Here is a 14,698-nt window from a genome sequence, read left to right as displayed (position 1 = left end):
GGCAGGTGTGACTCAGCACCACCTGTGATGGAGGGCAGAGGGCAAATCTTCACCTGAGAATACATTTGTTTTCTGCTCCTCCATCTGCAGCAGCACTTGGACTGGCCTGAAGGAAAGCTGTCAACAAGGAGGATTTGGTAAACATCCTATTGGGAGATTAACACGAAGAGAGAGAGAGAGAGAGAGAGAGAGAGAGAGGATGGAGGGAGGGAGGGGAGGACTTCCCAGCATGGAGCAGAGGGAGGGGGTGAGCTGCCTACTGGAACAGACTGAAATGTCCTTCATATAAACCGGTGACAAAGTGGCGAGCAGCGGCCCCCGGGCAGCGGACATCAGAGACACGCAGACCGGAGACCGAGCAGCCAGGAGCCGCCTCAGCCAGCGCCGCAACCCGGGTACCGAGCGCACAGCCCGGCCGCTGATCCGCACCGAGAGCCGCTCTCACACCGACAGGTACCGGACAAAGACAAAAAAAACAAAAAAACAACCTCCATTCTCTTCTTCTACTCGTGGATCCGAGGAGGGAAAACTATCTTACATAATAACCGATAACAGAGCTGCTCGCATCACTTCAACATTAATGATCATCTTATTTTAAATTCAACTTTTTAAAAGTCTCATTTTCTAAATCAAGTCTTCATTCTATTTCCGATTTTTAAACATGTATGTTTACATTAAAAGGCTACTTTTGTATTTAACCCTGGAGTCTTTCGATAACAATCGTTATGATTATTAGTCGATTAATCATCATGAAACCGAAAAATTCACAAAAGCCTGTTTTCCCCCTCCTTATTACAGATTATTTGTTTAGTAAATCTGGGATTAATTAAGACATCTGAAAACACAACTACTGGTTTCTTTCTTGGTTTAATTACTTATTTACTCCATAAGTATTGGAAACTTAGAAATAGGCTTATTTACACATTCCACAGGAGTTTGTTTATTATGGTTTTAAATCAGATTTTTAAAATTTTTTGCAGGCACCAACAATTATTTATTTATATATTGTGGTGTAAATAGGATACCCTTTAAAAAAAACTTTTTTATGCTAGCACTACCATTTATTTATTTTTAAAAGTTATTTATGATGGTTTAAACAAAAAACAAACAAAGAAAAAATAAATATATATATGGCGCAACCTTTATTTATTTCCTATGAGTTTGGCCTTTCTTGTGGGAGGGGGTAGAATTGTATTGACCTATTTCTTGCTGTTTTAAGCCTTTGTGATTTTTAAAAAGCTTCTTTCTGGGTCTTTCCTCAGTTGTTTGTTTTTGATCCGTGTTTCCGTCTTTGTGGGTCACTCTATGTGTCTGTCGGGTGAAATCAGGACTGGGCCTGTACGGCGCCGTGCGTCCATGTCCAGCAGATTTGTGTAATTCGTGTTATGTAGGCCCCACGTCCTGCGGCCGCTTGTCAGATTAAACGACTACGCATGTCATCCATCTCAGCACTGCGCCCGAGTCCTTCCTAATTAGCCTCACTATGACTTGTAGGTCACCACAAGCAGGGCGAGCACACACACCCTGAGCTCTGATGGTGGCGTGGAAGCAGCTTTCATCTGATCTTTACCGCAGGGCTTCCTGGTCGCACCACTCGGACTCTTTAACGCAGTCTTGACCGACGCTCTCCGCTGCGCCGACCTCTCCTCCAGAGATGGCTGCTGCCACCGACCCCCGTCTGCTCTTCCTGTGCGTCTCTCTGGCGGCGGCTCTGATTGGAGGAATCCGCTCTGAGGGGGTGTGTCTCCAAGACGGGAAGCACAAGGCCACGCCCGGCCCGGAGCCCCACCTGAGCGAGTGTGGGATGTACGCCGACAGTGAGTGACCCCAACCTGTTTGAAGGGTTCATGGGTGGGATTGAAGTGGGCAGAACCCCGACATGTTAGAAACGCTCTAGCTCATGCAGGTCGGTAGTCGGGGGTGAAAATCTTAACCTAAACCTGCTTTGTTTGTCGTTGCTGTGGACAGACAGCTGCTGTACAGAGGAGCACATCCAGGACGTCGCCTACGTTCCCTCTGCGAGCAACAAGAACGAACCCTGGGACAAGTGTGGACCTCTGAGCTCCGAGTGAGTCTCGCCGCCGCTCTCTCTCTCTAAACAAGATGTCAGCTTCGGTCGTGCCGTTTCTGTTGACGGGTCGCTGTGGCGTCCAGCCCAGGCTATAGGAGTTTGTAGAGTCCAGTCTCCATCTTTAGTGTGGCTCTCTACTACAGGATTATTCAGCTGATGATGCAGGAACCGTGTCTAGATTAGGGAGAAATTTCCGACTTGTTGCATGAAAGTCAATGCGTTGGTATTTAGCTGGAACATGAATGAATTGCTATTTCAAATTCAGGTATTTTTGCTTTTGAAATGCTAAAGGTCACGATCCATATTTTAGGACACACTTCTGAAACCCACCATGGACGCAGCCGTGACTGAAGACAACGCGCGATACCCTCTAGGGGTGAAAAGTGGTATTACACAACTGGCTGTAAGTGACTCGTTGGCGAGTCGATAAATTCATGGAAACGTACATGAAAAACTTAGTTATATCGTCATGACTCCCGTTTTCCGCCATACTTCGGATTTGGATTACAAATGACAAAATGTATTAAAGTGTTTTAAGCTTCGTTTCTCTTAATGGTTTGCTTGAAGCTTCATCAAAAAACTATATCAATGAACATCTATAGTGCCAAATTTTCAACATAGAAAGAGGAATCACTGGAGACCAAAACCTGGCAAAAGAGAGGTAATTAGATTGATGAGAATCGTGATGAAATGTAAGAATGATATCGAAGGATTTCTGTTTAATTCCGCCTCTGCACATTACTGCTCCTTATAACGTTCCCTTCAGCTGTATGTTCATTCTATTGACACTTGTTCTCTCCAAAGCTTCTCTCCAGCCGTGGAACCTTGGTATTTCTGTGAGACGAACAATGACACGTGTCTGCGGGTCGTGACTCCAACGTAGCGCTGTTACATTCAATACAAGAAAAGAAACCTTGGCGTAGACTTGCAGGGAAAAAAAACGTCTGAAATCCAGAGTTTGTGACTGCAGCAGCAAACGTGACGAAGAACATCGAGTTGAAAGAGGAATTGAGGGAGTATCAAGGCGGGGGTTCTTAAAATGTGGGACGCCTTTCCTGCGGGGGTCACCAGAGAGCAGCAGGAGGATTCCGGGTGTTAAATTTGTTTTAATTTATGAGAAAAAAAACCCCCAAAACAACGATGGAAGAAATAAACGGAGGGTGAAATAAGATGTCGTGTTTGTGTAAACTGACCTCCGTCCGTCTCCTCAGGTGTGAAAGCTTCCTGAAGAGGGTGTCGTGTTTCTACCGCTGCTCCCCGGACGCCGCCCGCTGGCCACACCCCCAGCGCCGCTCCTACATCCAGGCCGTGCCGCTGTGCCACAGCTTCTGCCGCGACTGGTGAGCGTGCCAGGCGCACAGTCAACAACTGATTAATCACCATCATTATCGGTCCCACCGCCGCGTGGGAGAGTTCGATCTTGTGTGACAGCAGCTCACCGCGCTGAGACCCGGCAGCCAATGACGTGCAGGCGGCCGTGCGACACAGGTGACGCCAAGGTTGCGTTTATCAAGGCGACGGCAAACACAAGATGTGGCTCATGAAGGCGGCGATGTAGCGGTTAGCAATCTCCAGCCAAGGGTTCAGTTTATTGATTTTCCCTCAATTTGAACATTCGATCACAGGAGCTGCATTCAGAATCTGCTGTGTCTGTGTGAGCTGGGCTGGCTCCGCCCTCACATGCCCATCTTGGGAAGAGGAGGAAGTACTTCCTCTTGTGGTGCCATGTGCCAGAGCAGAGCTCTTTAATTGTGGGAGGAGTCAACAGGAGGGCTACCTTGATTGGGATTGGCTAAACCCCCGATGACACTATATAGGGTTTGATTTCTGATTGGCTGGTTGGAGCAACACACTTTTGCATGTTCACTACGGCTGTAGATGATAGTTTGTCTGCACATGCTCAGTAGATGGACGATGAACAGAGTGTCACGACTCTCAGTCCATCTTCTCCTGGGACTTGGTGCTTTTATTTTGACAGTCACCGTAATAGCAACCTGTGTTCTCCCATTGTTAATGTTTATAGCTTTTTGTTCTCTGCTGCATGTGTGTGTAGTTTCATGACAATAAACAAGCAGCACCCCCTAGTGGCCCTACATGCTCACTACATCATTTTCAAAATGTTGCCGCGTAAACGTGAAACTTTTCTGAAACGAAAAACCAAAAATCATGTCAGATTTACGTCATGAATTGTTGTGGAAACAGTGCACTGGATCTTTGCATCTGTGCAGATTAAAAAAAAAAAAGAATTAGGACAAACAAATTAAGAATTTGACGTTTTGGGATTCACAGAGTTACGTCCTTACGTTTTGCGACTTCATTTCCTCGTTTCTTCAGGTTCGACGCCTGCAGGATGGACCTGACCTGTGCTCGTAACTGGGCCAGAGACCCGCGGGGACAGAACTGCAGTGGAACCTGCGTCCAGTATCAGCAGGTAGGACTTGTCTTCCGTTACTCAGCCTGTTGAAGAGCCGGTCCCGGCCTGCGGGACGAGCTCCCACCACACGCCATCATGGCAAAGGATTATTCATTCATTCATTCATTGGAGGAGAAGTGATGCTGCTGCTGCAGTAAAAGGGTTTAAGAGTCCAAGTGGTTCTGTAAAGGTGAATCTGTGAAGTTACTCTGAGGAGCAACATTTAAAATGGTACAGCAGAACTGAAGAGCCGATTCATTTTACATCATTACAGATGAAATACTGTTGAAATTGGACTTTTTTTCCCATAAATTTGTTCTAAAACAAATGGAAACTCTCCATTAGTGGAAGAGGCCATCTAGTTTCACTCATGATCACTTTCATCTGACGTTAGTGTGTTGTTGGCACAGTGTTTCTTTTACATATGTCAAGAAGAATCGGGATTAAAGAGCTCAGATTTGAGATTCTAGAGCGTCTCGCAGTTTGAATGAGACTCGAGCGGAGCACGATCGCGCCCCAGCTGAGGTCCGGTGGCCAATCGAAGGGTCCGATCCCACCGGCTGACCTCCGGTTTTGTCATTCAGCGTTGCACATGGGCAGGTATGAAGGTCAGGAAGTGTGAAGCGGCGTTGCTGGCGGCGCGGGGGAGCGAGGAGGCGGCTGAGCGGAGGGTTAACAGAGCGGCGGCTGTGTGCCGGAGCGTGAAAAGAGTCGGCCTTGCTTCAGCGGGCAGGGGCAGGGGCAGGGGCAGGGGCAGGGGCAGGTGGGTGATTTAAAAAGAAACAGAGCGCTGGTGTGCAGCTGAGCCCGGCAGCAAATAGTCTCACACAGGACGCGCCGTCGTTTCTGTCCACCCCATTTCAAATCCTTTACGGGGGGTGGGGTGGGGGGGGGTAGTTTCTTTATCATGCAAATTGAAGGCTGCAGTAACACTGATGTTTATGATAAGCTTTATAAATCGTCCATTAAATTTGAACTTTGACATTCTTAAGTAAATTCTGATCAGTCACAGGTTATTATGCTTTTTTTTTTTTTTTTTTTTAACTCGTCCAGCCCAATTACCATCCATTAACTCCTGAACTCTAGTAGTAGTAAAGGTAATAGTAGTAATAGTTTATTTGGTAAACCAAATACACAATGCAACAATTTAATGCAACAACAAACAAACAGAGGCAGACCGACGGGTTCAGGCTGAAGTTAAACTTACTTTGCTGCAACTGAAGTAACAGAATCAAAACTCCTCTAAGTGAACAGTAACTTTTAATCTCGTCCTTCCTGAGCTCATATTTTTCAAAAGTGGTGCGCTTCAACCGCCTTTTAAATGTTTTAATCGTATCCAAGTTTCTTAAGTTCATTGTTCAATTTGTTCCAAAGCCGAACCCCTCTTACAGAAACACTTCTATTTATTTGTTCTTGCCTTATTTTGGACAAAAAAAAAAAATAGAAAAATCTATGTGTATGTATTTCTTTGTTAGACATTCAAATAACAGTTTCTTTTTATTTTGCCTTTCCTTGGTTTTCTAAGTGTCCATGTTGGTCCCAGATTGTGTGTTTTTGTTGTCCACATTGCTTGTATTGACTGTTTTTCATCAAAAAAGCCCCAACAAACATAAGGAGTTCTCAAAAGAAGGGTGCTTTAACCCTGCCATGCCTCAATGCACCAGTCATGTTCAAGTACAGCGAGGTTTCACGTCACATTAAACAAACTACAAGAATAAAGGAGATAATTTCACAAGGTTCAAATACCAAAATCCGTGCGGCATCATTTCGTCAAACTACACAGCCAATGAGAGCAGAGACTGGACAGGCTGAGACTAGAAACATGTAGGATTTCCCATCAGAAGCCTGCAGTCGGCTCGGTTTCACAGGCTTCAAGCAGCGGCTGGATCCAGAGAGGAGAGTCGGTGCATTCAGCCCCCTGAACAAACCGAGCCTCTCGACCAACTCTCAGAGGTCACGCTTCACTTTGTTTCCTCCTCAGCCGGCCGAGACGGGAGATTTCAGCCACAACGGTCCACCTCGGACGTGCTCGCACTTTTGGAAAAGCTAAACTGCAAATCTCTCTCTCTCTCTCCCCCTCTCTCTCTCTCTCTCTCTCTGGCGTCGCATTAAAACCTCCCCCGGCTCACGTTTTCACCTGCTGTGGAGGAACCTGGAGCCGGGCTGCGTGCGTCTTTAGGGTAAATAGACGCCGACACAGGCGGGATTAGGAAGCGCTGACTGCGTTGGATGTGAATTTGCATAGAAACAAGCCAATACATTTAAAGAAGGCAGCCGAGGCACATCCTCTGCATGCAAAGCTCCCTCTGGCACGCTGCGCCTCGCTCTCTCTCTCTCTCTCTTTGTGCTCATTGGACATTCTTTGCCAGCCAAGGTCTGGTTTATCTCGGCTTTAGACTCTTTCTGCTGCTGCCGGTTTTGTGGGAATGAGGTTACGCCTGAAGAGAAAACACATCTCCTGCAGGAGCAGCGGAATCCGACGGAGCAAAGAGCGCTCCAAAAAAGGAACGCCGCATTACACCATTACCAAGTTACTTCAATCCAATACTTCTCCCAAAAAAGTGGAGCGGTTAGGTTAGAAAATCACAGAAATAAATTCAAACTTTTTTTTTTTTTTTTTACATTTACACACTATTCAGAGCCTTAAATGACTTGGAATACATTCTCTAAAAGAGACTATATATATATATATATATATATATATATATATATATATATATATATATATATATATAAAGTCATTTAATGTTTTCACACAAACAGAAGTTAGATTCACTAGTGCGACTCAAATCCTGGAAAAAGTTTCCTCAGCGACGCTCAAACTGGACAATTATTATTAACCGAGACTTTAAAACAGTGAATGATGCAGATCCCTTTCACCTAAAATGAGTCCTGTAAAACTTAAAAAAACACACTAATATTATGTAATAATGTCAGATAAGCGGTTTATACATTCGAAACTGTATTTTTGATAATCAAACTACAACAAAAATCTTTTATTTACGAGAAATGCAGCCATACTATTGGTCTTTTTGGGTTTAATTACATTTAAAATGGCCGTAGTTATTCCATTCTATGCGAGCGCTGGCTGAGACCCCAGATAAGAGTGTCGTGGGAATATTTCCCCGCCTGACGACCCCCCAGAGGCGCGTTTGTGCTCCCTGCTCATTGGTGAACGGTTAATCTTCACTAAGCTCAGGTCCTTTTCTGGAGCTTCTCATAAAGCCTCATTTGAGCATTTCTAACACGTACGATTTGTTTATAATTAATAATTGTCCTCTCATCATCGTCTTCATCAGAAGACATCCAGACTGGAATGAGGCTTAAGTCCACAGAACTCAAAACTTGCACCAGTTTTACTTTTTATTTCCTGGAGCAGAATCGTTCCGAGCGGGAAGTTTTCAGGAAACCAATCAGTTTGTGGGAACTTGACACGAACACAAGAGGCTTACTATTGTCTTGATGTTAATCTTTCTAAGTGGTTTAGGAGCCTAAGTCCAACCAGCGAGTGGCCGACGTGTCGCGTTTGTCGTTTGCTGGTCCGGATCCAGTATTTGGTCTGAATCACTAATAGCTGGTCACCGAGTGAACCTGGTGCTGAAGATTATACGTTATGTGTTCGGACTTAAATCTGCACGCACAGCGTTCGGTTTTTAACTTGATATGTTTATTATCACATGTATTTCTCATTTTATTGCATTACATATATGTAGTATATGTGCTCTGCAGCTGGCGTAATCAATAAAGTAAATCCTATCCTAAGATTGGCTCTAGTGTCGCAGGTTAAAAGGTCCTAATAACCAACAATTAAACATTTTGGACGAAACCATTGAAAGGTGTTTGATCATCAATTAATATACAATTTCTTTAGGTTTTAAACTGCATATTTGTATAAAATGGGAACATTTATATTTAGAAATATATAAAAAAAACAAACCCTGAACCTCACCTAAAAGGGTTTTACTGCGGTTCAATGGCTGCGCTCAGAAATCATTGGCGTTGAAGTATTTCTGTGTGTTTCTCCTCTCTGGCGCAGCAGGTACGCTGCAGTAGGTTTCAGACGGAATTAAACCAGATAAGGACGGGAAGGACAGGACAGAGCCCCGGGGACATTTCTCTATCTCACTCATTCGATCAACACCACGTCGTCTGAAGCCACTTGTGCTCGTACTGAATTAGCTTTGGCAGCAAAGCGCGTCGCCGGAGGACGAAGGACGACGACGACGACGACGACTGCGCGTGTTTGTGTAACGCGGAAGAGCAAGAAACGGCCACGATCCCCCCCCCCGTCGTCCTTCCGAGGCCGTAAATACGTTTTCTTCTCCCAGAGCCCGCAGAGTCTGGGTTTTAATCCCCCAACACACGGGGGATGAAAAGGAAAGGGGGGGGGGGGGGGGGGGGGGCTGAGTGATGTACAAACAACAAGCGCAGCAGTAATGAGACGTGGACGTTGAGCTCGATGAGAAGGAGACTGTGATTTGTCGTCCTAATAGAGGATTGTGAAGCAGCTTCCAGAGACGGAGACGCCAAGAAAACACAACGAAGGCCCAAAACGGCCCCCGATAGAGAGTGGACGTGGAAATGGAACTGATGAGGAGGAGCAGACGCGTCTCAGACCTTCTCGTCTGGCTCAGACACAAAACTAATTACTTGTTGGTTTATTGTCGCAGCAAAGTTTTAACTGAAGACGTGAAGGTCATTTAATCGTATTTTACACTGAGAGCTTAATTTCCACTAATTAAAACGATTAATTATCGTATTTATGAGATAAGTCCCTTTTTTTTTCGTCGTTTGGTAAAACATTCGACTTAAACATCAAAAAAACCTCACCTGTGACCACTAGGTGTCACTGCAGGACAACAGAAAACTGCCACAGTACCTCCATTAGAACTACATTTAACTGAGAGAAACACTCCACAAATAGTGAGAGAGAAACTTGTGAGGGACTGTAGAGAAGCAGAAGAAGGCGAATCGTGAGTTTAAAGGATGGAGGAATTTTTTTTTTATAAATAAATTAATCTTATATACCAGTTAAAATTTATAGCTGGGAGAATACAGCATCCATGTATTAAAATTCAGCAAATCTTTATATGGCTGAAACTCTCTGTATCCCCCCGAAACAGAAAAACGTTTTAGAAAGTGCGACCCCTAGTGGATAAATTAGAAACAAGTATTGCTTTTAAAAAATATACGAAACTAGATCATCATCACTGAATCATCTCTCCCACTAAAAACTTCCCTCCATCTACTTCCACAACTCGTCCAAAGTATGTCGGCGTACATCATCTCCAGGTAAACAGCTTCAGTTTTACATTCCAATTAGCTTTTTTTGTTTTGTTTTGTTTTGCACTCTAATGCAGAATCCCGTCTAATCCCCGTCTTATTAGAGCGGAGCAGGATTTTCCACGCTCCAGAAAGCAAACGGCTAAAGTCAGCAGTAACGGGGGTTTCTGCCTCAAAGTTCCACTCTATGAAGAGCGTCGTGATGAGTCTTTCTGCCAGAGGCGACCTTCTCCCGATGAGTTTAGATCAGCCGGTCCGCTCAGACTCCCGCAGCGAGACACCCAAGGTTGTGCCTGGTGACGCTCGTTCAAGGTCGGAGGAGGAGAGGGAAGGCGGACAAAAGGCCATTTTATAAACACCTGTCCTGTCGAGGTTCCTGTACACACACACACACCTCTTGTGTAACACCACACACACACACACACACCCACACACACCCACACACACCTCTTGTGTAACACCTGGCAGATGCGGTTTGTTTTCAAGGCTGCCCTCCAGAGGCAAAATCAATTACTTGGATGGATGTTTATGTGGGCTGCGAGGTGGAGTAGCGGGGGTGAAGGGCGACAAGGACGAAACAAGTTGCGCTGGAAAGACATAGCATGTTTTGATGATTGGAAAAAAAAGAAAAGAAAAGAAAAGAAAAACTTTTCAAGGATTAAATCTGAACAGGTACGTTTTTTTTTTTTGTTTTTTTTTAAAAAGCAGTTCCATCAAAGAACAGCTCCTCGTCTAAAATGACCTCTCGGGTCTGATGAATCATGAAGGTTTATATCTGAAGCCGCTCCGTAACATTAATCTTTTCAGTTTGGAAAAAATGTAGTTTCCATTCAGGTGAGTAACTCAGTGAACATCTAGACCAGTGGCTACTGCAGCGCTGTGCAAAATTCACCTTGGTTCTCCAGCAGTACTAATCGTCCCCATACCTGGAATGACGTCCCAGAAGTGAAGACAGTCTGTCCTCTCTCTCCCTGGCTTGTTTCAATTTTTTTAAAAAGTGTGTTGCTCCAACCAGCCAATCAGATGGGCATGTGTGGGCGGAGCCAGTCCAGCTCACTCAGACACAGCAGATTCTGAATGCAGCTCCTATGATCCAATATTCAAACGGAGGAAAATCCAGGAAAAGCTAGAAACTTTGAATAAAAGGTTTCTGGACTAACGAGATCCATGTGAAAGTGTTAGTCGTGTTCATATATGTCGTTTTCATGTCAGTTGTTTCTGTATTGAACCACTCACGTACATGCTCGCACAGAACGATCCACTCCAAACATTAACAAGAGGAGAACATGGACAATGGAGGGGACAGACCACCAAGTTGGACTGTTATTACGGTGACTGTCAAAATAAAACTACCAAGTCCCCGGAGAATATGGACCGGGAGTCTCTCTAAGCAATACAGAGTGCGTGTCTGCCCTCTGTTGGATGGATTTGTCATTACAGACGTCACGCTGCAGCACAGTGTGACGTCTACATTTTTAAATGGCAGTCAAGTTTGGATGAACAGAAAAAATGTATTTATGACCACGGCACTGAACCAAACACTTCCTGAGATAAAATGTCCAAATTTCTCTTTTTCATGTCTCTAAGTAATTTACAGGTTGTCTAAATTGTTCCTGTCTGAGGGGAATTTACAGCTCAAAGCAGCAGCAGTTTTGTATTTTAACTCGGAAAAAACAAAAGCATGTCAGTGTAGCTTCTTGTGTTTTTCCCCTCTGAACTAGTTGAAATAAATAGATAAAAACACACTTTTCTCCTCTTCACAAAGTCACAGGATTAAAAGTTTTGTATTTGTTAGAATGGGGAAAAAAATGACTTTAATAACTAAAAAAATACCCTAGAATTTAGTGGTAGAATTAAAAGGATCAAACCCTTTTTAATTTCCCCACTTAAGTTTGTTTGAAGCTTTAATACTGTCTAACAAATACTGCATATAATGAAGAGCTAATATTTTCTGGTTGTATAAGGATTTACTCATTAACTTTCATTACCTTTGTAACTTCTGCACAGATCCCTGTACCCTTTTCAACTTCACATTTTTTATCATTACTAGGAGAATTTCCCTTTTTTTTTTTAATAATGTTGGGCAACTTGTGATTCTTGATTAAGACTATCAACACATTATTTTCTTCATCTTGTAGAATGACTTGAAATATGTTTGATTCTATGTGGGAAAAGAAAAATAAACTTACTTGCTGTATTTCTACTTGGAAAAGTAGAGACAGGAGCAGCTCGGTGTGACATTATAACCTCAACATACCTGCTGGTACATAACTAAACACCTAATATGTCACTGTAAACTGTGTTGATGTTAAGCGGCACTGCCGTCCCCAGAAGCGGTGAATCGCTCTCTATAAAGGAGTGTTTGTGTACTTCCAGATGTACCAGCACGGCAGAGACCTGTGCGAGAGCCTGTGGGGCGACGCCTTCATGACGGTGGAGGACGAGGCGGAGGAGGTGGCGGAGGCGGGAGTGGGCGGGGGCGAGGGCGGCCGGCCCTGCGGCTGCCTGACCCTCAGCCCCTCGGATAAAGACGTGATGGCCGCCCTGCGGGCCCAGCAGGACGACCCCGAGGAGCTGGACACCACCAAGGCCGGCCTGCCCCAGTACCGAGCACCCTGCCAGACCAAGCTGCCGGCGCCCGCCAAGAGCGGCAGGAAGGGGAACTCGGTGCTGCGGAAGCGCTCGGTGGAGGTGGAGGACGTGGAGGGCAGCGGCAGCGGACTGTAGGTGATGGCGAGAGCCGGAAACATTTAGAGATAATAGTCTAGATCCTAACATAGAGATCCTGCCCTCCCCCCTAAGGTCTGGTCATCTAACAGTCCCTGTATACATCCATGATTATTAAATATGCTTTTAAAGACACCAGCGCTGAATCAGAGTGTTTAAAAGCAAAATCCTCCAATCATAAAGGGCTCTGGTTTCTATTAAGAATTATAACGATGATAAACCTTCAGGGCTGCACAGTTATTCTTGTTGCCCGCTATCAATTTTTTTAATTTTATTTTTTACCATTTATTCGCGTGACTCAGTTAAATATTACTCAACTTTACGAGATAAGCTAAGAATAGCTGTTCTCATCCGTCAACAGGTCACGGAGGACCACCAACACAGTGCAACAGACCTTTGATGAAAATGATTCCAGGTTATGACAATAATTAACTTAGAATGACGAAATGATCACAGTTAAAGTTAAAATGTGTATTAAAACCTACAAAATTAACCAGTTCCTCCGTTTGTAGTGAAAATAAATGAAGACTTTGGGGTCAATTTTCTCAAAAAGTTGCGTTTCACTTTGTGAAATTGGAGATTTGTTTCCCTAAATTGGCAGTCTGAACATAAAAAGTCTCTTTTCAAATCTTGCATCTTAAACTTAATGTATTCACTTGCCATGGTAATATTTATACTCCGTGTGGCTGCTCCCTTTTAAGGGAGTCATTGCAGCTTGCACTGTGGACTTTGTCAGTATTTTAAACCTTCCAGAATTCAAACCCAAGTGATCCACACTCAGAGTCAAACTGACACCGACATTGTACGTTTGATTAATGGAAAGTGTGTCGACACATGGATTCATGATGTTTCGTGCCATCTGTGGGAATTACAGGGAAAAGTGGTCTTTTGTGCAAAAAAGTGCAGGAAATGTCTCAAGTTGAAGACGCCCACACTCCTTTGTTGAACACACAAGAATCATTGCGATTTCCTGGAGGAATTGGTTAACGTCGTCCTCTCTACATGGCTGCCGCCACAATTATTCCAACCACTAGAGGGCAGTATAAATCTCACCGTGAGCCCCAACTTATTGAAATCGCATCATATCTGTGAGTCTGACAGGAATCCTCCCGTTGGGTTTGACCTGAACAGTGTTGGCTCTCCTGCGTGGATCCAACAAATCCGAGGAGCACTTTTTCACGACGGGATCGAACCCCTAACCCGCCTGCACCATTTCGTCTTCCTCCCCGCGACTCTCTCTAACCATCTAGCCGACGTTACTCTGTGCATTAGTCAGATCTTTGCTGTTGAGATACCATACCGTGCAGTCTACTTGTCATGAAGTATACACTAGTGGAGGAGGTCCTGCAGAGTAATCATATTAATGAATGTAACTTATGTTCTGCTAACAGAGACCACTGGCCTGAGCGGAGGGGATCTGGGAGAATAATGAGGGTGGAAATGGAAGCGTAATGCCGAGGGAGGGTTTGATATTCAGAAGTTGAGGGAAGCCGCAGAGGCAGCAGCAGTCGTTCCAGATGAGGTCCCTCTGGTAGTTTGATCACGTATTCCCGGTGTACTGTGGGTGTTTCTTTTATAATTGCGTCCCGTTTCTAGGGTGAGGCACCGTTAGATGTAAATGTTTTGTAAAAAAAAAATTTTTAAAAAAGGGAAACCGATGTGTCTGATCTGTGTTAAGTTTGCTGAAATGAGTGTTTCTGTGCTTTTCTTTACATTCTCAATAAAGACAATATTTCTAAATGTCACCCGGAGCTCTTCATCCTCCATGTTTCACACCGCTTCATCCTCCAGCCTACAGCAAAGTGCAACTTCAGCCACATTTACACCTACGAGCAGTTTAGAGACTCCGGTTCTGGGAGAACATGCAAAGAAGGAGCGACAACCACCGCTACCCCACAGCACAGGTTATTTCATGACTGCAGTACACAGCTCCATCACTAGATGGCACCACACCACACACTTTAACCTGGATTTAAAGCTGCATGATGAATGCGGACGGAGTTACTGGCTGCTAAATCAATCAAAAGCAAATAATTCGGAAGTGTTGTGGCTTTGGCCGATGATGTTATAAATACTTCTCCAGCGCAACATCCAGCTGATTCGGATTTCCTTCCAACTCAGGATCACTGGAGCCGAGTCCAGCCAGCAACAGGTAAAGATCAAGTCACTGATGATTTAAAAATCACCAGTTAGACACAAACGCT

The 14,698-nt window shown here is 44.5% G+C and overlaps 1 protein-coding gene across 2 annotated transcripts; it reads left to right on the top strand.

Moving 5' to 3' along the window:
* Positions 1 to 266: 266 nt before the first annotated feature.
* On the top strand, positions 267 to 14,238 carry rtbdn (retbindin). Of its 2 annotated transcripts, none has more exons than XM_080486899.1 (7): positions 267 to 453; positions 1,653 to 1,817; positions 1,969 to 2,068; positions 3,283 to 3,411; positions 4,406 to 4,502; positions 12,144 to 12,490; positions 12,856 to 14,238. In XM_080486899.1, exons 2-7 carry the CDS (start codon positions 1,655 to 1,657, stop codon positions 12,914 to 12,916), a joined length of 897 nt encoding a protein of 298 aa, XP_080343025.1. In that variant the 5' UTR covers positions 267 to 453; positions 1,653 to 1,654; the 3' UTR covers positions 12,917 to 14,238. The 2 variants fall into 2 exon arrangements, with proteins under 2 accessions (XP_080343025.1, XP_080343024.1); XM_080486898.1 differs by having other exon boundaries at positions 1,576 to 1,817.
* The last annotated feature ends 460 nt before the right edge of the window (positions 14,239 to 14,698 follow it).

Source organism: Lipophrys pholis (assembly GCF_963383615.2).
Source record: "Lipophrys pholis genome assembly, chromosome: 19".
Taxonomy (NCBI): domain Eukaryota; kingdom Metazoa; phylum Chordata; class Actinopteri; order Blenniiformes; family Blenniidae; genus Lipophrys; species Lipophrys pholis.
This window is presented reverse-complemented; position numbering and strand designations above follow the sequence as displayed.